Consider the following 22,561-nt stretch of genomic DNA (forward strand, 5'->3'; position numbering starts at 1 on the left):
TGATATTTTTTTATTTTACAGTATTTCTGGAAGAATTAATGTATAGTATGGAAATGTGTCAGTGGGGAAGGATAGCTCAGTGGATTGGCTATATGGGATATATAGCTTTGAACATCTAGGGAGAAAATGGTATTTCCCGGTGCAGTTTATACACTCCCAATGCAGGCTGTGAAGCTAGAGGAGGAAAGGAGGCATAATGTGCCCTCATCTCTCCCTGGGGAATTGCAGCTCTGTGCTGTACTGCACAGTATTGCACCCAAAATTATATAAATTTAATGATAAAAGTTTCCAAGTGATTTTTTGAACAACTAAACTTTAAATACATAGCATCTCTCTGCATCCTGTGCTCTTGTTCCCAGTCTCTTTTTTCAGATACCTCTTAGGGGTACATTTAACCACAGTCTTCACCAAAATGGGAGAGGGGTTGCAAACAGAACCAAATTCAGACTGCAAAGTGATAGTTTAGAACAAATGTACAGGGTAAATGTTGACTCTTGAAGCACAAGAGGAGAAATAGACAGCACAAACAAAATGTGGGAACGGGGACATGTAACCAAGCAGCTGCCACCATCACATTAAATAAATTTATTTTCATCTTGTTTGCTTAATACTGTCCATGATTTATTTCATGTAATCAAGCACTCTAGCTTCCATATAGTGTATAGAAAGGGAATTGGGAAAGGAAATGTCTACAAAAGGATCTCTTGTCTACAGACGTGATTGACCACACTACAAAACAGCGGGAGAACTTGGGTCCTGATTCAGCAAGTATTTAAGCATGTGCCTATCTATAGTCAATGGGATTATTCACATGCTTAAAATAGCTTGATTAATCAGGGCGTAATGCAATAATGGTTGTCCAATTTTAACAGATACAAGGAATAGAGTGGACACATACACAGAATAAGTACCTTTTCTGCTGAATTTGGTGTATGTTTAAGTGAAAGTAATGAGGAATTATTTTTTCCCACACCGATATACAAAGTAAAGGTATAAAATCTAGCATACTCCACATAAAGGAAAATCTTTCTTTCTTTTCAGAAGTCACATCAATTTTTCCAAGACATTTAAAGAGCCTGTAGAAGGTGGACTATATTAGGTATACCCACACTTTATTTCAGAGGTCAAAAATATGCTCATTTTGTCACTTGAGAAAACAATGGTTTAAATAATAAATTCAATTTCCTAGTTTAACAGGTCTGTAGACAGAAAGAAACAATCAGACAAACACAACATGGTTCTTAAAAAACAGGTTGTGAAGTGCAAGCCTGTAGAGGATTGTGGCCTCCGTGAAAAATACATAATTAATACTCATGATTTGTTTACAGCGTATCCACTTCTAACATTCATGCTGCATATCCCAGAATACTTAGGGAATGTGGGCCTGATCAGACACCCACTGAAATCAACAGGAATATTTCCATTGACTTCAGTGGGCTTTGGATCAGGCCCTGTGTGTCTGAAAATGCATTTGTGTTTTAAAAAAGGAATTCACTCTCCACATCTTCCAGTCCCTCATGTTTATTGTCACCAACCCTATGGCAAAATAATACCTTGGCTCTGCGGTGGGACTCTCATGGATGCCACTAGGAGTTACACTTGCAGATTGAGGACATGTCCTTAGTGTAGAAAAAAGTGAAAAGAAACTCAGCAAATGAAGCCACACATAATACAAATCAAGGTGAAAGCAAATCTTACTTCTCAAATAGACCAAAGTAACTTAGGCACTGTATAACTACAAGTTTTAAAAGGAAATTTTAAATGTAGCACATTGAACCTTCATAATGCACATTTAAAAACCACTCATGTAAAGCTAATTCCATTGTAAGCATCTTCTTTAAACATGGTAACTACTACCTCCAAGGGTAAGTATGTGAATGGTAAATTAAATATGGTCAATTTAAATTATTCTGGGTAAAGCAAAGATTTTTATCCTTATTAAGGCAATTTAATAATATTTAAATGGTAAAATACAGATTGACAATGACATTAAAGAATAAAATCTCATTTATTATTATACTACCTTGTAAATTTCCCAGACTCCAAATATTCTCACAATATTGTACAGTAAATTGGATTAAAACTAGCTTCAAATACTTTCCACCACATCTTTTACATTAAACATCTTTCAAAAAACCACAATGTTTATGTAATCAATTTACAGTGATTATAAAAAAATTAGCAAGGAATTAAATAAAGTAGGTCGACTTGGTTGCCCCGCTACCTCAAACAATAGAATACGAGCACCATCCCAAATACAATGATTTAAAACTCCATGTTGGCTCTCTCATTTTAATAACTCAACAGAAATTATTTTCCAAAGCACAACTGTTAATATGCAAATCGGTTTACAGGGTAGTTCTTAGAAGCAACATTTTTTCCTTGCATTTTGTTCCAACAAGAAAAATATGAAGTTTAAAAAAAAAACAGGGGTACTGCAAATAAAGCCACAGAGTCGATTAGCAGTGAGTCCCAACCGAAGCAAAGGTGGACATTTCACGACGGATGGTACTGAAAGGGGAGAGTTCAAGCTCTGTGGTGTACTCATTGTCATTGTCATCGCTTGTTACCGTTGAAGACTTCTGGATGCATTCATCACAGCAACAACAACAACATTCCATAAAGGCCCGACTGAACGGTTTGCAAAGACAGAAAAGGAGGACTGGGGTCACACAGGACTTAAAGAACAAAAGAAACTGGCTAATGAGATGGAGGAGATCCATAGTCTGCCGAGAGACTCCTGTGGACATGTATGCAGTCACAATGTTGCAAATGTTTTCAGGAATGATGCAAAACCCATACAAAATGGTCAAAGCCACCACTGTGCAGTTCATCTGACTTTCCAGCTGAATTTGTCGCTTGTTCCCTCGTGTGCAAGCCTTCTCTGCTTGTCTGATTTTCCTTGCTGTTACCAGAGAACAGGTAATAGTGAAAAGAGTAGGCAAACAAAAGTAGCAGCCAAAATACCACCAGAGTCTTGCACCATCATATGTGAGAGCTAATACATAAATGGTATCAGGTAATTCAGTAGAGATCTTTACCACGCACCGTTCCCCTGGTGGGCTGCCACTAAATGGAGAGTCTTCCTTTGTCAACTGGCGTAAAACAACCTCCGGAAGTGCCAACAACAGAGCACCAACCCATATAACGGCCAGTTTGGCAGTTGTTGAAGTACAGTTTTCAATCATCTCATAATACATCTGTACATTAGTGGCAGCACGAAATCGGTCTATACAGAGGGCACATAGTGTGAACGTAGTGACTCCAAGAGAAGCTACCTGTATGGGAGAAAAGTGAACACATTTTTAATACGGACACTGTCTGAAATATATTTTTAAAATATAGGAGATGACTACAGGCTAGATCCCAAGCTGTTAACATTGTATACAGCTTGTATACAGCACCGTCACAATAAAACTCACTAGTAAAATGTCTATTTGAATATTTTCCATTTATAAATCCTCCTTCCTCATATATCAGGTGGAGTTGGTTTCAATTCACATCATTCCAAGTCATATAAAATGACTGTTTAAAAATACCCGGACTACTAAAATGCAAAAGCCATAATGTAATTTACTATCCTATGTTTACCTTTAAAGACATTCTGTCGTGTATTTACAGTGCCGTAATAAAAGGGCCAGATTTTCAATGGTATTTAGGTGCCCAAAGACGCAGCTAGATGTCTAGTGGGATTTTCAAAAGCAGGGGAGGGGCCTAACTCCTTTGAAATCAATGCGATTTAGGCACCTAATCTGCTTTGGCGCATCTGACAAATCTTGATGGGGGTGGGATTCACATGGCTGACTTAGGTGCCCAACTGCCCTTTTGGGTGCCACTAGCATTCACAAAACCCTGGCTCAGCTGCCATCTAACATTGTAGGCACCTGAAGTCCGAAGGGGCCAGATCCACAAAGGGATTCAGGCACCTATCTGCCATTTTAGGCACCTAATTCTAAAATTTTGATCCTCAACCTGTCCACTCAGCTACCACCAATTGTTGCAGGTGCATAGGCTTTGTGCTGCTTGTGGAGCTCTGTCTGGAAAGCTTTCTCAGGCCACCCGACAGATTGGCCCCCATACCAAACACCACTGCCAGAGAAGAAGGCAGCAGTGCCCCTTTCCCCAACCTTTGGCTCAGTGATTCGGGCACTCACGCAGGAGACTCCGGTTCACTTCCCCTCTCTGCCTGAGGTAGAGCAGGGATCTGAATCCACATCTCAGATCTCTCAGGAGGCTGCCCTACTCACTGAACCATGGAATATTTAGGTCGGGGACAGCAGGGGGTGTCTCAGTCTCTCCTGATGAAGCCTTTCCACTTTGTATAAATAATTAAACATTCATTGGGCCAGAAGAAAAAAAGGGAGAATGACTCTCAGGCCCAGTAATTAGGGTGCCCCTCTGGGATGTGGGAGACCTATGTCCCTGCTCCAATGACTACTGAATTATTTGAACGGGCAGCAGGTACTTTGTTAAAGCAGGCAGAGATGGGACTGGAACCTTGGTTGCTCACATCCTGGGTGAGGGCTCTAACCACTGGGCTATTAGAGATAAGAGCAGGGGAGTACTAGTGGCACCATCTCCTCCTCCGGTTTTCTTAAGAAATAACTGACCTGGTTTAAGTACCTATGAGAAAGTTCATGGCTGTGACTCTCCAGCAGGTGGTGGCACCTCCCTCCACCCCAGATGTAGGCACCTAACTCTCTATGAAAGGTTTATGCATCTGATGAAGTGGGTTTTAGCCCATGAAAGCTTATGCCCAAATAAATTTGTTAGTCTCTATGGTGCCATAAAACCTCCTCATTGTTTTTTCTCTATGAGAGGTGGAGCTTAGGTCACACCCTTCTTCTCAGTCTTTCCTGCTGAAGCGTTTACGCAGCTCCCCCCTCAGCATGCTGGCTTCTGTTAATCCCTTTTATAAGCGCCCAATGCACTTTACGCGGAGCCTGGGTGCCTAACTTGGGGTTGTAAATTCCACTTGGCGGCAGGGCAGAGGCGCTGACTTTCCACTTTCCCTGGGGGTGCTCAATCCCTGCTCCAGCCCAGGCCCTGCTCCCACTCCACCCCTTCCACAAAGGCCCAACCTCTGCTGATCGCAGCAGGTGGGAGGCACTGGGAGGGAGGGGGAGGAGCTGATCAGTTGGGCTGCCAGTGGGTGCTGAGCACCCACTATTTTTTTCCCGTGGGTGCTCCAGCCCTGGAGCCAGTGCCTATGCAGCAGGGCACATAAAATTTAGGTACTGCAACACTCAATCTAAATCCCCCCCGAGAAACCTCTCCCCCCCCCCAGATGTTTAGCCACATATTTTGGTATGTAAATAACTTTGAAAATCTGGCCCAAAGAGATTTAGAATGAAATCCTGACCCTGCTGAAATCAATGGCAAAATTCTCATTGATTTAAGTGGAGCCAGGATCTCACCCTTTTATCTTGAATACTACAATTAGCTCACAGGAAAATTTAGGCTGAATATCATGTCCTAGTAGCAGGGGCTATTGCACTCTAGGATACAGGCCAAGAGGAGTGGTTGATGCCCCATTGTTCAAGCAATTTAAAACTGGACTAGAAGACGCTTTCAATAATACACTGTAAGGAAAAATGTTGCATTATCAGAGGAATGGACAGGATGCCCCATCACATCTTGTCTAGCTCCACTCTCTGTCATTCCATGTGTAAGTAGTGATCTTGTACTGTCTCAGAAGCTAACTCCCTATCATTTTATATTGTTTATATTTCAGTTCCTAAAGACAAATTTGTTAGAATTCACACACATTTTTAGCCCAATCCTGCTTCCAATAAATTCAACTTCAATTCAAATTCAAAAGCAAAACTCCTGTTTACTTCAATCGGAGAAAGATTACATCCTTCAATTTTGTTGTGGTGCACTCTAACTCATTGACTCTCATAGTTTTATAGATTGTTGCTGTGCCCAAAATGTGCTGGTGCAAAAGAGCAGTGAAGGTATGTTAATAGGAATTGTTAAATGATTTTCCTGTTCATTTAGAAGAATGCTTACTTGTGATAATAGATTAGCCATGTCTGTTACTAACTGGTAAAATTTATGGAGCTATTGGGCAGCTGACTGTAATTTTTGCTTACCGAAGTTCAATGTGCAGTGAGGTACTTAAGATTCTATAAGGGTGCATTTCAAAATGCATTCTGATTTCCATCATAATTTTGAAATATACTTGTTTATATACATCCCATAAAAAGTTCTGCAAAGATAGATAGTGCAATTATACACAATTATATAAATGTATCATTCATGTTGGGCTTGACCATTTAATGGCCATATCTGATTGCTAAAATTCAATATCACTGCAAAATATGAGACCCTTGGGATTAAACCTGTTAGCATTGGCTTAGTTGGGCAGCTTCCTGAGAGAGGGAATGAGTAAGATTCAATCTCTTATTAATTAACTTGCACTGGGAGGAATAATTAATGACGACAAAGCAGAACTGTAAACATTTTTAATTGGTGAAGCTATTAATTTTGAGAATTAAACTGTCTGATAAGGCTCAAAGAAAAGCTTGGTAATACTGGCAAAAAAACAAAAATAACTAAAGGGAAATTAGAGTTACAGGAAAATCTTTAATAAGCATTAAAAAGTAGCAGTGATTAAATGAGCTAATAAAAAGAATTTTCATACATCAGGGCTGAGATGTCACAGTGGCAAATTTACAATTTCTGATTTTTGTCTCTGAAACATTTAAATGTGTTGTGTATTCTTGACATCAACATCTTTAACCATCTTCTCTTCCAACATGAATACCAAATGGATCAACACACAGCTCTTAGCCTCTTGCCAAGAGTCTCTCCATATGCAGAGAAGGGAATATTCCTGAGTCTTAAAATGGTGAGGGAACTGCAAAAATCAGTACAGGAAAAGAGACGCTGCCCTTTTTTAAGTAAACTTTTTTCCTCTCTTTTAATGTCTATTCCAATTGAGTAACAGAAGCACCTCCTTTTAGTGGTTCAGAGTCCCATTATATCATATAATGTTTTGCCATGGCTGAACCGTTAGATGCTGCAGTTAGAACTGGACTAATGAAAGAAGGCATGTCTACCATGAACAAACATAACCTACGGGGTTCCTGTCAAATTAACTGACTGACGACTTAAGAGGTTTAAGACAGTGAAACAGGGCAAGAGGAAACAACTAGGAACAGGAGAAATCATCTTTCAAAATGCAACTGTTAGTTTACTGATGAAACAAGATAAATAATGCTAGCATGTGTCTGGTTCATGCAGTGGTTTCCTATCTTGCACACATTAATGAGTTTAATGATTGCATGGAAAAAATGGTAAAAAAGCATTATGCAGTGGAATACTCTAATCTAAATCCTTTCCAGCTCCTCCAGAATAGATATGAATAGGGATTCACTGTAACTGCCTTGCTTCAAGGCACTGTCACAATTCTGGGGTCTGATTGTCTCCCCTGCAGGATATGAGTAATACCCACTGAGATCAATGGGTGTTGACCACAGCTTGTGTGATGGGGGGGGGGGGATTTGTCCCCAGGGCATTCAATCTACTTTGCTGTAAACAGTTTTACTTTAAGTGTGTGCCTCCGTATTAACAAACTGCATGTTAATCTTCACAAATATGTTACAGTAGTGCTACGAATGAGTTAAACTGACAAAACCAAGGACATGGATAGCTATGAGCTACAAGCCAGTGGCTCTCAACCTATTTACCATTGAGGGCAGCATATGCAGCTCTCTATGTGTTATGTGGGCCACATCCACACAATATATATACTACCTGTATGGCTCTGAGGATGTCACATGGCCTGCAGCTGTGTGCTGATTGGGCCACAAGTGGCCCACGGGCTGAGAAACACTGCTATGAGTGAAGTTCTCTCTCAGGGTAGATAAAAATCAGTGATTTTTTTTTAAAAAAAAATTAAAAATGGATTTTTATTTAAATCGGATTTTTCAGGAAAAAACCTATCTAAAGATAGTTTTAATTAAGATACATTATAGCTCAAAGATATCTCATCATGGAATAGGGATTATAAATTCTATAGTATGAGACAATAGGCTCTATGCAAAAGAATAAATGGACACAAATCAGACATCAAGAATTATAACATTCAAAAACCAGTCAGAGAACACTTCAACCTCCCTGGTCACTCAGTTACAGACCTAAAAGTCACAATACTCCAACAAAGAAACCTCAAAAACAGACTCCAATGAGAAACTGCAGAACTGGAATTAATTTGCAAACTGGACACCATTAAATTAGGCTTGAATAAAGACTGGGAGTGGATGGGTCATTACACAAAGTAAAAACTATTTCCCCATGCTAATTCTTCCCCTGCTATTACTCACACCTTCTTGTCAACTGTTGGAAATAGGCCATCCTGATTATCACTACAAAAGTTTTTTTTTTTCCTGCTGATTATAGCCCACCTTAATTGATTAGTCTCGTTAGAGTTGGTATGGCAACCCCCAATTTTTCATGTTCTCTGTATATATCTTCCTACTGTATTTTCCACTGCATGCATCTGATGAAGTGGGCTTTAGACCACAAAAGCTTATGTCCAAATAAATCTGTTAGTTTCTAAGGTGCCACAAATACTCCTCGTTCTTTTTGCTTATATTCATATAATGTTTAAGAAAAGTTTTGTACATGCGTTCCAATAGTTCATGGATTAGGGACCCAATCTTATGGGGTTCCAGGGGCTTCTGTATAGATTATTTAGGTTAATCTTTCTATCTACCCAATGGGACTCAGTGCTCAGTCTAGAAGATACCATCAAAGATGCTTAGTTTTGCAGTTCTCAAACTGTGGATTTGTGTCTCCAGAGATAACATGCTTGTTAACAGCAAAAATGTTTTTAAATAAATAAATAAATAATATATAGCGCTGAGAACAGACCTCAACCCTATTGTCCCTCTCCAAATTTGTGTACACAGAGTCAACCCCTTACCTCTCTCTAAAAGTGCAAAATTTCAAAAAGTTCAATGAACAGAAGATTGTTGGGGTCAGAATAGATCTGGACAAGGAGAAGAAGCCTGGAGATAAATGTGAGAAAGGAGGGACAGGCACTAGAAACAGAAGTGAAACTGTTTGAGCAGCATATTCCAGAAGTCTTGAGGTCCTTCTGAGTGTATCCTTCATTAATTTGAGATCTACCATACCATTTTCTCACTAGAAGGGAAAACCTATAATGGCAGCAGGCCTTTAAAAGAGTTTGGGAATATTTTAATGACATTCTTCTAGCTGTGGGTAAGACAGGAATACGTGCAAAATGCAAACAGTGCAACAAAGAAATACAAGGCCTGGTTGCCTGAATGAAATAACCTTATGAGAAGTGTTCATTCTCAGGAGGAAGCTGTGCTGAAGATGATGAAAGGAACATGTCTACACATGCAGGATCTTCAGGTTGGTAAACTTTTTTATTTCATACTTCTTACGTAAGGACTGCCTGTCTTCCTTCTGGACTAGTCTTGAATTCTCATGTTTGAGCAAAAAAATATAGTTATTACTCTATGGTACTATCATTTTAGATGCAGCCATGATAAAAAATAAATAGCTGAAATAGGCAGATCTTCCGTTTACAATTTCACCTTTAAAGTAGTACTGAGTGTCAGTGAATGCAATGTGTAATACTAAATGAGCAGTATGGTAATAATAATTAAATAACTGCATGGACTTATTTTGTTTAGGAGAATCCATCCTCAACATACAGGATTCTGAAGACTATCCACCTTCAAGATCACCATCATTTTCTATAGTTTCAGAGTTATCTGCCAATTATAGTGTTTCAGTCACATCATGTATGTCACATAGCCACAGTATATCACCTGTAGCAAAAAGAAAAAAAATATCCATCATCCAGAAACAACCATAGATACATTTGTGATAAGAACCAAAAGAGGTAATTGATGAAAAAATTGCCTGGTTTGTTTATGCAACAAACTCTCCTTTCCATATGATTGAGAACCCACACTTCATTAACATGGTTCAATCATTAAGACCAGGATACAGTCCACCCAACAGAGCAGATGTCGCAGGCAAACTGCTCGATAAAGTATATGAAAGAGAAATTGAGCAGTATGCAAAAGGTCTAGAGGCTAAAATTGTTAACCTGAATCTTGATGGGTGGAGCAATGTCCACAATGATCCTGTTGTATGTGCTTGTGTGACAACAGAAGAAGGGAATGTCTTCCTTACAGAAACAATTGTTACATCAGGAAATGCACACACACCAGAATACTTACAAGAAGTAGCAGAAAAAGCTGTAACAAACTGAAAAAAAAATTCAAATATCTAGTATGCAGCTTGGTCACAGACAATGCTGCGAATGTATCCAAGATGAGAAGAAATTTAGAAGAGAGTTAAGAGAGGCCCAAGCTAATAACAAATGGTTGCAGAGCTCATTTGATGCACCTCCTAGCCAAAGACTTCAGTATTCCAGAAATAAAGGCTAATGTTGTTGACATTGCAAAATACTTCCGTAACAACCACTTTGCAACAGCTGTTCTGAAAAAGGTGGGCGGAACCAAGCTAATGCTCCCACAAGCCATGCAGCGGAACTCAGTAGTGGACTGTTTTGAGCACTATATCAAGAACTGGCCTAATCTGATGACAGTTTGTGAATAAAATCGTGAAAAAATAAATGGCACAGTCACAGCCAAAGTTCTCAACATTGGGCTTAGAAGAAATGCTGAACACATGCTGAGTACCCGGAAGCCTATTTCTGTAGCCTTGAAGAAAATGCAGGGAAATAGCTGTTTTATTGCTGACGCTGTTGAAATTTGGAAGGAACTGAGTGAGATCTTAAAAACAGAAATATGCAATGACAGAGTTAAATTACAAGCATTAAAAAAACAAATGGGACAAGCACTATCTCCAGCTCATTTTCTTGCAAATATTCTTAATACTTGGTACCAGGTTCAAACCTTAACTGCTGAAGAAGACGAGTTGGCTATGACATGGACATCCAGCAATCATCCCTCCATAATTCCACCTATAATAAACTTCAGAGCTAAGAGTGAACCATTCAGGTATATGTTTGCTGATGATGTTTTAAAGAAAGTCACACTAAGCACTTGGATTCAGAGACTGTTGAAGTGATAATCTCAATTTTAACAGTAGCTTCTTCTACCACTGTAGAAAGAATATTTTCTTCCTTTGGACTAATTCATTCCAAATAGAGAAACTGTTTGGGACCTGAAAAAACAGGAAAGCTTGTTTTTCTTTTCGAGATCATGAACAAACAGGACAATGGAGGTGAAGACGACTGACTTAGCTGCAGAAGCCAATATTTTAAGTGTCTCATGTTGCCTGGCTGACATTGTTGATTTAATTTTTGTTGGGGTTTTTTTGGAAAATATTTCATTTAACTACTTTAGTTAAAAACAATTTTAACAAAAACAAACCTGATTTTAAAAAACGTGAATGTTTAACTAAATTCAAAAATTCATACGCTTGTTTTGTTAAAGTATTATATATTTGCTGTTGAAGAAAAAAAATCCAGAATACATAATGTTGTTGTTTTAGTTAAATAAAACAATTTAAATGTCTGTCTGGTGATTTTCTCCTCCTAATACAGCATAACAAGAAAATCCTCCAAATATAAATGATTAACATGTTGAACTGGAGATAGTTCACCTCCCAATGACCTCATAAATATCTGCTTCAATTACCTTTGGTAAATGAAATAACCAAACAATCATTCATTTTCTGATATAGCTGTAAAACTAATCTGAAAACTTTTCAAAATAAATCACTGTTTAAAAATGTATAGTGTGTACCTTCTAAAAAAGAAACCTACATCTATCTCTGAGTTGTGAAGAAGATGTATTAAGGTTATAACAACCAACAAGAATGCACTTTTATGTAGAAATCCATGATTAAATCGAGTTTTCCTGACTTGTGATTTAAATCAATTTGATTTAAATCAAATCCACCTTGCTCTATCTTTAACCCATGGCATTATGCCTAGATAATTGCAGAACTCCAATAACTCACTGTAAACAGATCTCCAATCAAGAAGTACAACACGGTGGGTATGGACAGAGGACCAGATCCTCAAATGGTGTAAATCTGTGTTGCTCCATTAGCTTTGATGGAGCTACAGTGATTTACTCCAGCTGAGAATCTGGCCCAGTGTTTCAGTCTTTACTCTAAAAATCTGATTCCACTGAGTTATAGAAGTTTAAAACTTGAGCACCACAGTGGTGAATCAGGCCCACTATGCTTTTGATTTTATATGATTAATTTACACTTTTAAGTTAGCCAAACTTTCCTCACTTAATTTTCTGATTTAGCTCCATGTGGGTCTCTTACATCGCAGAACTTTTCCTTCAATTCTTACATGTTCATGAAGACACCAGCAGACGAGGCTCATGTTTCTCTTATTAGATCAGAACTGAAAGTTCCACATTTCCAATTACATGAAAACAAATCTGATCTGCTAAGAGGAAAATAAACTCCCCCAACTGTCTTGTTCAGTAAAACCTTAATTACGGAAGAGGAGAAAATGAAAGATTTCCCCTCCTTCTCACCAACAAAAACATGCCCAGAAAATACTTTGCCATTAAAAATATCTCATTGAAAGATTTTCATGTTGTTCCTTTCAAAATATTTACAAGATATTGCACACGCACTTAAGATGTACATTAAAACAGGATTTTAGTGGGCACCAGGGCAGTCCTTCAGAGTTGGCATAGCCTTTGGATCATTAACTTCTTAGCCATTAGTCAATCTTTGAGTCATTAAACAGTGACACTAAATTCATGAAAACATTCACTGGAGGAGTAAGCCATCTTATTGCATCAGTTCTCTTCTCCTACCCTGTTGTCCTAGTCTACCAGTCCCTGTTCATGCACTTCAGCAGTTAACTGAATGTTCTAAAGCTTTCATCAGTCGGTCCTACTTCTAATTCTGGCCACTCTCCCACAGCATTCAGTCCTCACCTCCAGAACTTTAGATGTGGATCCTCCAGCTGATCAAGGGAGAGACACAAATTAAATGAGTGGGGAAAGGCAACAGAAATAAGACTGGCATAGATAGGATTAAGGAAGAATTGTTGAATAAAACAAAAATGTAGTTTAGGTCATGACATCCCGACCTGGGGGGGCATGACCTTTCTTTATGGCTAGGACCCCACCAAATTCATGGCCGTGAAAAATGTGTCTCAGACCGTGAAATCTGGTGTCCACCGTGAAATCTGGTCTGTTGTGTACTTTTACCCTACACAATACAGATTTCATAGGGGAAACAAGCATTTCTCAAACTGGGGGTCCCAACCCAAAAGAGGGTTGGGGGGGCGGGGTTTGCATGGTTATTGTAGGGAGGCTCCCAGCCAGGAACTGCCGCTCTCTGGCCGCCCAGCTCTGAAGGCAGTGCCACCGCCAGCAGCAGCGCAGAAGTAATGGTGGCAATACCACGACCCCCCTACAATAATCTTGTGACCCCCCCCACTACCCCATTTTGCGTAAGGACCCCTACAGTTACAAGGCCCGGAAATTTCAGATTTAAATATCTGAAATCATGAAATTTATGATTTTTAAAATCCTATGACTGTGAAATTGCCCAAAATGCACAATGAATTTGGTAGGGCCCTATTTATGGCTAAATGGGAAAGGGATCTGGAAACATTTTCTGTTGTAACATGGGGTCATTCTACAGAAAATATTGAGAGCCACTGAATGCACTGATTCTGAACCCAGAATGAGACCCCATTAGTCCCTACCTGCTCACTCCTGTTATATCCATAAAGAAACTGTAAACGTTTTTTTCTGAGACTTAATAGTCTATTCTCTTATTTTGACAGCTCTATATGCACACCGACTCTGCATTCTTATTTTTAATTCAACATCCTGTGGTGGCTCCTAAATCCTTGTCATTTTTGCCTAAAGTAAATAAATACAATCAGCTCATTATCTGCAATACTGTATGTTCTTGTACTTCCTTATAACTTAATATTTTGCAGTATTTAGAGTATCTTTTTATTAGTCAATGTTTGTGTTGAATAAAGGGAAAAAAATTATAGCAGTTACAATGAAACAACAAAAATACAGAAGTAAAATATAAACCCTTATTCTTCCTATGATAAAATGATACTTACCTTGCTCACTGTTCTATGTTTTAAGATAGGCAAAGTAGCATCACTGTATGTAGCACATTACTCTGGTCCAAAATGAAATATTCCCATGCCTAGAGTGGACTAGAAACACAATACTCATCTGCTATTAGTAATCAGCATTTGTATATTGGAGGAAGAGGCATATCAAGTTCAGGATCAGAAAAGCCCTGTGGTAATCATGAACGTTGGTATCATGGAAACCAGATGTCTATAATGTGGCTGCTTCTCTGTGGTAGTAGCACAGAGCACTTATCATGGTGCTACTTGGCACACTGCTCTGTATTTGCTACCCTTTCATATGTCCAGGTGGTGCTAGTATACTGTGCTTATTTTAGGTGGCTGTTCTTGAATTCTGCTGGAGGGGCAGTTAACCCTAATGTCATGACCCTGGGACTCCTCATTAGTGAGGAACTTGATGCTCTTTCAGATTAACTGGTTTTTATTGTTGTTTCTTTAAAATAAACAAACAATCATTATTTTTGTTCATTTGTAATAGATTCAATTTTTAGTTCCCTTTCTTCTTTGAAATCTACCAATAAACACAGGTAAACAAAACTTACACTTTTAGGAAACAGCAGTTTTCTTAAGTGAGGTTCAAACTCTTCACCATTCTAGATGAGGAGTTCATGTCCTGATTCTTAGCACTAGCACCATGACACTATTGTTAAACCTGCCCCTTCATACTTAACAGGAACACCCTGTCACACAAGCACTCAGTATCTGTGAGAGAGGACAGCCCAATGCCAAGACAACATTCAGTGGTGCCTGTGATAAAGCTGCCTTTTTCTTTTCACAGTTGTATGACAAATATTGCTGATCCAATTTTAAACCCAGTCTGACACAAATTCATTTCTATGCTGAAATACTGCATACAAAGTTAATGCGAAAAGCAAATTTTTATGGACAATTTATAAACCCGCTGAAGACAGAGGTTTGTAGAGGAAAGAAACAGTGACAGAACACCAAATACAGCAGTGCTAGTGGCTGATGTCATCATGCAGCTATAAAATAAAAGCGTAGCAATTTATTAAAAACTTCTTTTAAAATTATTTGTTAAATTCAGAAGATGCTATACCCTGTACAAGTCCTTGCCTTGGAAAGCTCAAAATATTTAATGTATTTGTTTTATTAATGCCAAATGTATCAAACGAGGCTGTATTAACAGTCTTGGAACAGGCACAGAATGGCCAGCTTTCCCATAAATGTGCCTCAAATTTGCCATGAAGGGACCAACTCTCTGGGGTAGAGAGAGAGCAGTCAGTTTTCTAGGCCAAATCAGTCCTTACACTTGCCACTAAGAATGATAATTGTGTGGTGGCGTTAGTGAGTTGGAAGTTGCCCACCAGAAACTGGACTGATGCCACTAACACATTGCATACAGATCAATGAACAAGGCATCAAAAGACATTGACTTTTATTCACTACCAACCTGAGCTGGATTCAAATCAGCACCTGAAGGGTGATATGCTCTACAGCCCTTTCCCAATCCCTGAGCAATTAAATCCCTCAATAGGTAACTTTTTTCAGTTGATACTAAAGCATGTTATATCTGTTTTCAACCTACTTTAACCAAACCAGCCATATTTCTATTCTAACCTCTAAAAGCAGGACGGACACACACAACTAGAGGGAGGTTCCAATTCAAGTCTGGAAGTTGGGGGCATTTTCTAATCATGGTTGACACAACCCTGCTGTTACCTTAAACAAGTAACTGTGGCCTTACACAAGTTACTTAACTTGTCTGCTTCCAATTTCCAAACTATAAAAATCCCACTTCACAGCAGGCTTGTGGGTTCCATTTAAGTAATGTCTGTTAATGTTTGAAGAAGAAAAGTGTTAGTATCATTAATATTGCTGGTCACCATACTTCTATTAAAGCCTAACTAGGATATGAAAAACAAATCAAATCAAAAAAACAAACCATGGAGTGCATAATGATGCTCCATTACACAAAGGGGAATGGATACACCATCTTTTAGCATTCCTGAGTTTTCTTCTAATTCTTCCCTTATAGAGGTGAAGTTCACCCAAACCAGATGAGGCTGAGGGTCTCAGTGCCCAGAGGGGGAGGATCTGCCAAGGCCAATTTTACAGTGCTGCTTGAACCCCCATACCACCTGGCTCTGACCTGAGTGCTGCTCCTAAAACCCCTTTTAGAGAGTAATATCAAGGAAAGTGGATGGGAAAACAACGTATATTACTCAAGCCAACGTTTTCAAACCTGGGTGCCAAAAGTTAGGCTCTTAAATCTATACTTAGAAATGTAAATAAAAAGTGGTAAGATTTTAGAGATGCTGAACACAGCGTTAAAAAGTGGCATGCAGAGTTGATGGCACTCCTAGCTTCTGCACCCTCCCAAGCTACAATCCCCAGGGACTCTCTCCCCTCTCATTAGACATGTGTAAGGGGCATTGGAGCCTTTATTAATCAGTTAAGTTTATTTCTCCACAAGGTTTTCAATACTCTTTTCATTATTTTCAGTTATGTAGTTGAAAAGACAGCTAGAGATGACCCAAATGTGGCAGATTTATGGTGCAGAAATGCATGCTTATGGTTTGCTGCAACAGATCTTTATTAAATGTGGAAAGTGCACTTTAAATTAGATGCTATTAAGAGGTCCAATCTTTCAGACATAACGCTGGAAGCTCAGACAGAAAAAAAAAATCTTTAAAAAAATTTTCACAGAAGTGTAAACAATTTTATAATTGCTTGTATCTGCTTGTTAAAAATTTTCTGCACAATTAACTTCCATTAAGCAGCACTAATAGATAGCAATTAGGCATAAATTGCTAAACTAAGACTATTCATATATATAGTTCATTGCGTTAGTTAAGACTTTTAAATACAGTACAAAGCAAGCTTGAGTCACCTTACAGTTACATAACTTGCTCTGGATAATCAGACATTCTCAACTGAGCAACTAGTTCTATGCACCTTTGAAAGTACAAGTGGGTTCAAAAGCACCTATGTGACATAGGACCACACATCCTAAGTCAGGGGTTCTCAAACTGAGGGTTGGGACCCCTCAGGGGGTCACAAGGTTATTACATGGGGGTCATGAGCTGTCAGCCTCCACCCCAAACCCCGCTTTGCCTCCAGCATTTATAATGGTGTTAAATATATAAAAAAGTGTTTTTAATTTATGGGGTGGGGGGGTCACACTCAGAGGCTTGTTGTGTGAAAGGGGACACCAGTACAAAAGTTTGAGAACCACTGTCCTAAGTCACTGAGACACTTTTCAAAAATCGCACCTTATATCTATACAACTAAGCTAACTTCAAAAACTGCCACTCTTAAAAAGCTGTATAGTTAATTGTTTAAATGTGTATAAAACTTGTTGATGATTATGGATTTCTGGAAAATTATATTTATCTCTTACCTTCTTAAATCAGTAGCATCTACATCAAACCAGACAGTTTCTTGTAATCTTTCTCTACTTTATGAAGTATTCAGATCTTTTGCAAGCCCAAACTTTTGATAACGTAAGCAATTACATTTTCAAGAATGATGTGGCTATACTGTGTAATTGTCAGATAATACAGGACATAAAAGCCATTTCAAATCACTGACATGTAACAGGAATCAGCATTACAATGATAACAAAAGATATTTCCTATTTTGTATAAAAATGCAGCACAGGAAAATAAGGAAGTGCGAAATAACACTATAGGAAAGTCTTGGGATATTTTAAATACAATAGATATTAATTTCATTGAAACGGATGCTGCTTATTCATTTAGTGTATTAATTACTGGCAAATGGGACTTTTAAAATAAAAAAATTCAATTTTATGACCATCATTATATTCACTACTAACCTTCCATTCTCAACAAAATAAATTTGGTTATTAATAACCAAATGTGTTTGATTTTTCTACTTCATAAACTAGGCTTTTTAATATTTTATTTTAAGTTAATGTAGTGTGGAAACTGTTGACCACTGGACTCCACTGACTTAAATTAGATGCATCGAACTGTAGCACACCACCCAGTAACACACTGTGCCTAATATAAAGAAGCGATGACAGCTATTTTAATGGCTACATGTCTGATTCTAATCCCTAAAATATATCACCATTTACTTATATTTTATTCAATGCACCTATGTGATGTGGAAATTGACACTATAATTATGAATGAAAAAATAGTTTCCTGTGTGCCTAATAAACCTTTTAAGGACCAGTTGATCAACAGTTGTTTTTTGCTCACTATCCCATACCTTTCGGTAAAGAAATAATGTTATACATATAGTGTCAAAGGCACACAGCACAGCTAGCCAGAATTATGGGCTACACACTACCAACAAGCTTCAGTTTTCTGCTTCCAGTAAATAAAGTGGAGAACCTGAACGGTAGCAAGATTCTAGCCAGCTGGCTGAAAGCTTGGTTGGCAGAGTGTCTGAACAGTTGCCAAGAGGTTAGGAATTAAATGGAACCTGAGTCATTTTTTAAGAAAAAACAAATAATTGTGGGATTTGGAAATAGAAGAATAAGTTATTAGTGCACATCTCACATTCACAGTTCTTTGACTATAAAGGCACCTCCCTCACCGCAGGATCAGCTTTACAAGAAGAAAGACTTAGACAATTTTTATAGATACTTTCCCTGCAGGGTCACAAGAGGCAAAAGAAGTGTAGCAGAATCAGCTTGAGTGAGAGCAATGTCCTTTATCAGATTGTATGACTATGTGAGAAATACCTGAGTATTAGCAGCTCTGAAAACCTGCCAATATATTCCTCAGTTTCTTGTGTAATTGTGGGTGGGGTAGATAAATTAATTTTCCATTCTTTAAAAGAAGTTTAGGGAATGGGAGGAAAGTCTTCATTGCAAGCACTTTTGGCAGTAAAATAAACTGATTCTGGCTGTAATCAACGTGCACAACCTCCACATTTAATATAATTTTTAAAAAATGACTGGAAAAGAAAATCGTCTTTTTGATGTGACATACAGAAGATCAAGTGATCTGACTGTTCCAAACAGGGCTTACTGCCTCTACACACCTGGTGGACAATGACTCTATTCAGTAGCTGTCAACATACTCTGCTAGTAATAAACAGCAAGTCCTAGTTATGGAAAAAAATATGGATGCATAAACTATACATTTCTTCCCACTTTGCTACCAGAGGCCTCCTCTTTCTGCAGGCATGGTTGCTGTGGATGGGATAAGAATCCCTATGTCTAAAGTTTACCAAAGAGTGTAAGTTTGTAAGATCCTTTGGGAGGAAAGGCACTGTATAAATGTAAGCTATTATTATTATGAACAACTGTAATTACCTCGATGTATGGAACAATTTTGCAGGAGAAGTCTGCCAGCAGCCACTTTTTGGTGAGCTCCTGAAAGATCACCAGGGGCAGGCAGAAGAAGATGATGAGGAAGTCCCAGAAGGCCAGGTTGGCCAGCAGGGAGTTGGAGATACTCCTCATGTAGTAGTTGTGGCACACGATGCACATCACTGCCATGTTGCCCATGATCCCGATGCCGAATATCACCACGGACAGGCACATGACCGCATAGGCGCCGTACGACTCCTCGGTCAGCGGGTAGAAAGGGTTCTTCAGCCGGGCCCGGCGGCTTGTCCCATTGCTGCGGGCTCCTGCGCCCCTCTCTAGCCCACCGCGGGAGGAGCCATTCAAAGGCAGCAGCTGAGGGGCATCCTCCTCCTCGCCATCACCGCTGGCTGGAGGTGCCGGGCTGCCCAAGGAGCTGTTGAAAGGCTTTGCCAGGTTGCTATTCTTAAGGCTCCTGGGTTTCCCTCCCCCTCCTCCCTTGCCCCTGCCCTGCAGCTCGCTGGCTCCTCTCCTGCTCCTGGCAAGCCTCTTGGGGCTGTGGCTTGAAGCATGGCTGCTACCTTCCTCCCCGTGCACGGCAAGCCACTGGAGAGTAGAGTATCCTCCCATCCCCATAGCTACCGATCGGTCCGTATTCACCCTCCCCTCGCCAGGGTCCTGCCAAGGGGTCTCAGGCTGCCCCCTAGGCTCCAGGGCAGGAAATCCACTGCTACTGTTCCTCACGCCCAAGCGAAGGGCAGCGTCAGCAGCAATGTCCCTAGCACCGTGCAGCGGTGCAGCCTCTTCCGCCGCTGCATGTGGTGCTGTTGCTTTGGATCTGCTGGCAAGCGCTTTCTGCCAGGACCCTCTGGCACCGTTTCCTAAACTGAATCCGCGGACGGTCCGGCGGCTCTCCTCTTTGGGTGAGGGCAGCACTTGCTGGAGCAGCCCAGGGGCTGCCTGGCGCCGGGTTGCATGCGGAGCACCTTCTCTCTCGCGACCCGCTCTCCCCTCCAGAGCAGCTGGGGCCACGGGCGCCCGGGGGCCGGCCACTTGGGCGAAGGGGGTCAAAGCTCCGAGCAGCTGCAGAACCAAGGCGAATGCGAAGGGCGCGCGGTGGGGCTGCATGGCGGTGAGGTGGTGGCACTCGGTGGCTCCCCCTTTATAAACAGCTGCTGCCCACGCTGCTGGTGTTAGGAGTTAGACCCATGTCCCTGCTGCTGACAAACACTCACACACCGGCTCCAGCTGCACGGGGGAAAGCGGGGGTGGGGAGAAGGAGGATGAGTATTAATAAAGGACACTGCTGAGCCTTTGCACGTTTCAAGTTCGATTCATTTCCGCAGAAAATGTACCGAGAGAGAGAGATCAGACAACAAACGAAGGGAAAATAAACTGGACGCCGAGGCGGGATCTTGACCCCCCCCCCCGCCCCCCAGCCTGGCGGGACAAACCTTGAGAAGTTGCATCAACGTCTCCGAATTAACGTAGCAAGTGCAAACGCTAGAGGAACCCCCCGCCCCCCATCCAGCGCGCCGCCCTTTCTGGGGTAACACTTGCAGCAGGTCTTGAGCTGCCTAATCACATCCTCTTGATGTTGGCTTTATCCCGGCGGTTTGCCTTTACTGCACGGAAAGGTCTCTGCGAACATACGAGCTCCCTCCCCCCTGCCAGATCATTGCAAACACTCCTTCCTCTTCTTCAGCGCCTCGGAGTAAACAGGTTGCTGCATCCAGCCCAAGGGTGCTTAAGAGCTTTGCAAAACTCTTGCTGGAATTAGCGACCGCATCTGATCAGCGGGTAACACCGCAAGGTGAAATCAGATCATGAAATTAGCAGCGGCCAAGCGGCTCCTCCCGCCCGTTGCAAGTTCAGAGGGGAGCAGCAGCAGCCCCGGGAGTCCCCCCGCTAGTAACGTGTTGACCGGCTGCTTCTCCTTCGCCAGCGCGACGGGTGTGAAGAAGGGGCGGCGAGAGCCGCCGGGCCGGTGGAAAGAAGCGAGCCAGCGCTGCGCTGCATGGCCAGACGGGGGAGGAAGAGGAGGAGAGCTGCCTGCGCGCGGTGGCTCAGTACTGCTGCCTGGAGCCGGGTGGCTCCCCTCCTCGCTCCCGCCCTCCCCCCGGGGCGAGCTGTTCGGAGACGGCCTCCCCTGGCGGCTCCCGCCCCACTGAACCCTCCCGCCGCCCACGCGCCCCTTTGTAGCGGCTTCCCCTTGCGGGGAGGGACGGGGGCCCGCAGTGCGCAAGCGCCACTCCAGGGGCCCGGCACGGCGGCTCTTCGCGCGACCTGCTGCCCCCGATAGCGAGTGGCGGCGGGAGCCGGGGGGCGGCTGCGCTGCTCGCTTCCGCGCCTCTGTGCGCAGGAGCTAGGTCCTGACCCACTTTCCCAGGGCAAGACGCTGCTCCCACCCAGCCTAGGTAGACCTGCCTTGCTGGGTTAGATCCGGGAAGGAGCTGTCCGGACATGGCAAGCGCAGCAACCCCGGGGCTCACTCCCTTGCGGCTGCCCCCCCACACACACGCCCCACTCCCCCCACCCTTGTGTTCCGGGTCTCCTGTAATTCTCCAGTCACACCCTCCCGCCACCTCCACTCTCAGTCCCAGCTACTCTTGGTGCTGCTGCCTTCTCCCACCTGCGGCACTCCTGGTCCTTCCTGTCCCATCCTGACCCACTTCCCTCCCGGCGGCCAGCTCCTCGCACCTTGGTCCCAAGCCTGCACCTTGGCCAGTGGGCGGGGACGCTTGCAGGTGGCCGTGGGGCTAGAACGCAGGCTCTCCTGCTCTGAAGGCTGAGGCCTGGATCCCATCCCCGGCAGGAGAATGGGTGGCCGTGGTCGGGCTGAACCCTTTGCGTTTTCATGCACAGTAGAGTGTGACCTGCTGGGTGGGGGAAAGGCCTCCTGAAGGAACCATTGATATTTTTTCTCTTTAAATGGGGAGTTACTATTCCCTGCAGTTGCAGCCTCTGGCTACTTGGTCGTCATATCGGGGCCTCTTAACGGTGTCATCTGAGCACCAAGTAGCTTTCATTTATGTGTCCTCACAACACCCCTATCAGGTAGGGAAGGGCTCTTGTATGACCATTTTACAGATGGAGAACTGACAGTCAGACTTGCCCACGGAAGACTGTGATAGAAGAGGGAATTGAACTGGGGTACTGGAGTCCTAGGCTCCCAATGGAGCAATCTTCCTTTCCAT

General features: G+C 41.7%; 1 protein-coding gene across 1 annotated transcript; it reads right to left on the reverse strand.

Annotated features, from left to right (window-relative positions):
* Positions 1 to 515: 515 nt before the first annotated feature.
* On the reverse strand, positions 516 to 21,491 carry GPR37 (G protein-coupled receptor 37). The gene is made up of 3 exons (XM_074942354.1): positions 20,819 to 21,491; positions 19,371 to 20,612; positions 516 to 3,278 (listed from the first exon to the last, which is right to left on the reverse strand). Exons 2-3 carry the CDS (start codon positions 20,490 to 20,492, stop codon positions 2,460 to 2,462), a joined length of 1,941 nt encoding a protein of 646 aa, XP_074798455.1. The 5' UTR covers positions 20,493 to 20,612; positions 20,819 to 21,491; the 3' UTR covers positions 516 to 2,459.
* Between the last annotated feature and the right edge of the window lie 1,070 nt (positions 21,492 to 22,561).

Source organism: Natator depressus, chromosome 1, assembly GCF_965152275.1.
Source record: "Natator depressus isolate rNatDep1 chromosome 1, rNatDep2.hap1, whole genome shotgun sequence".
NCBI lineage: Eukaryota > Metazoa > Chordata > Testudines > Cheloniidae > Natator > Natator depressus.

Bases quoted from the DNA above. Each gene is read 5' to 3' on its own strand.
- GPR37 (XM_074942354.1), bottom strand. From the start codon at position 20,492: ATGCAGCCCCACCGCGCGCCCTTCGCATTCGCCTTGGTTCTGCAGCTG. The intron at 3,279-19,370 runs GTAATTACAGTT...TCTCCCATACAG, and splicing joins AAATTGTTCCATACATCGAG to GTAGCTTCTCTTGGAGTCAC.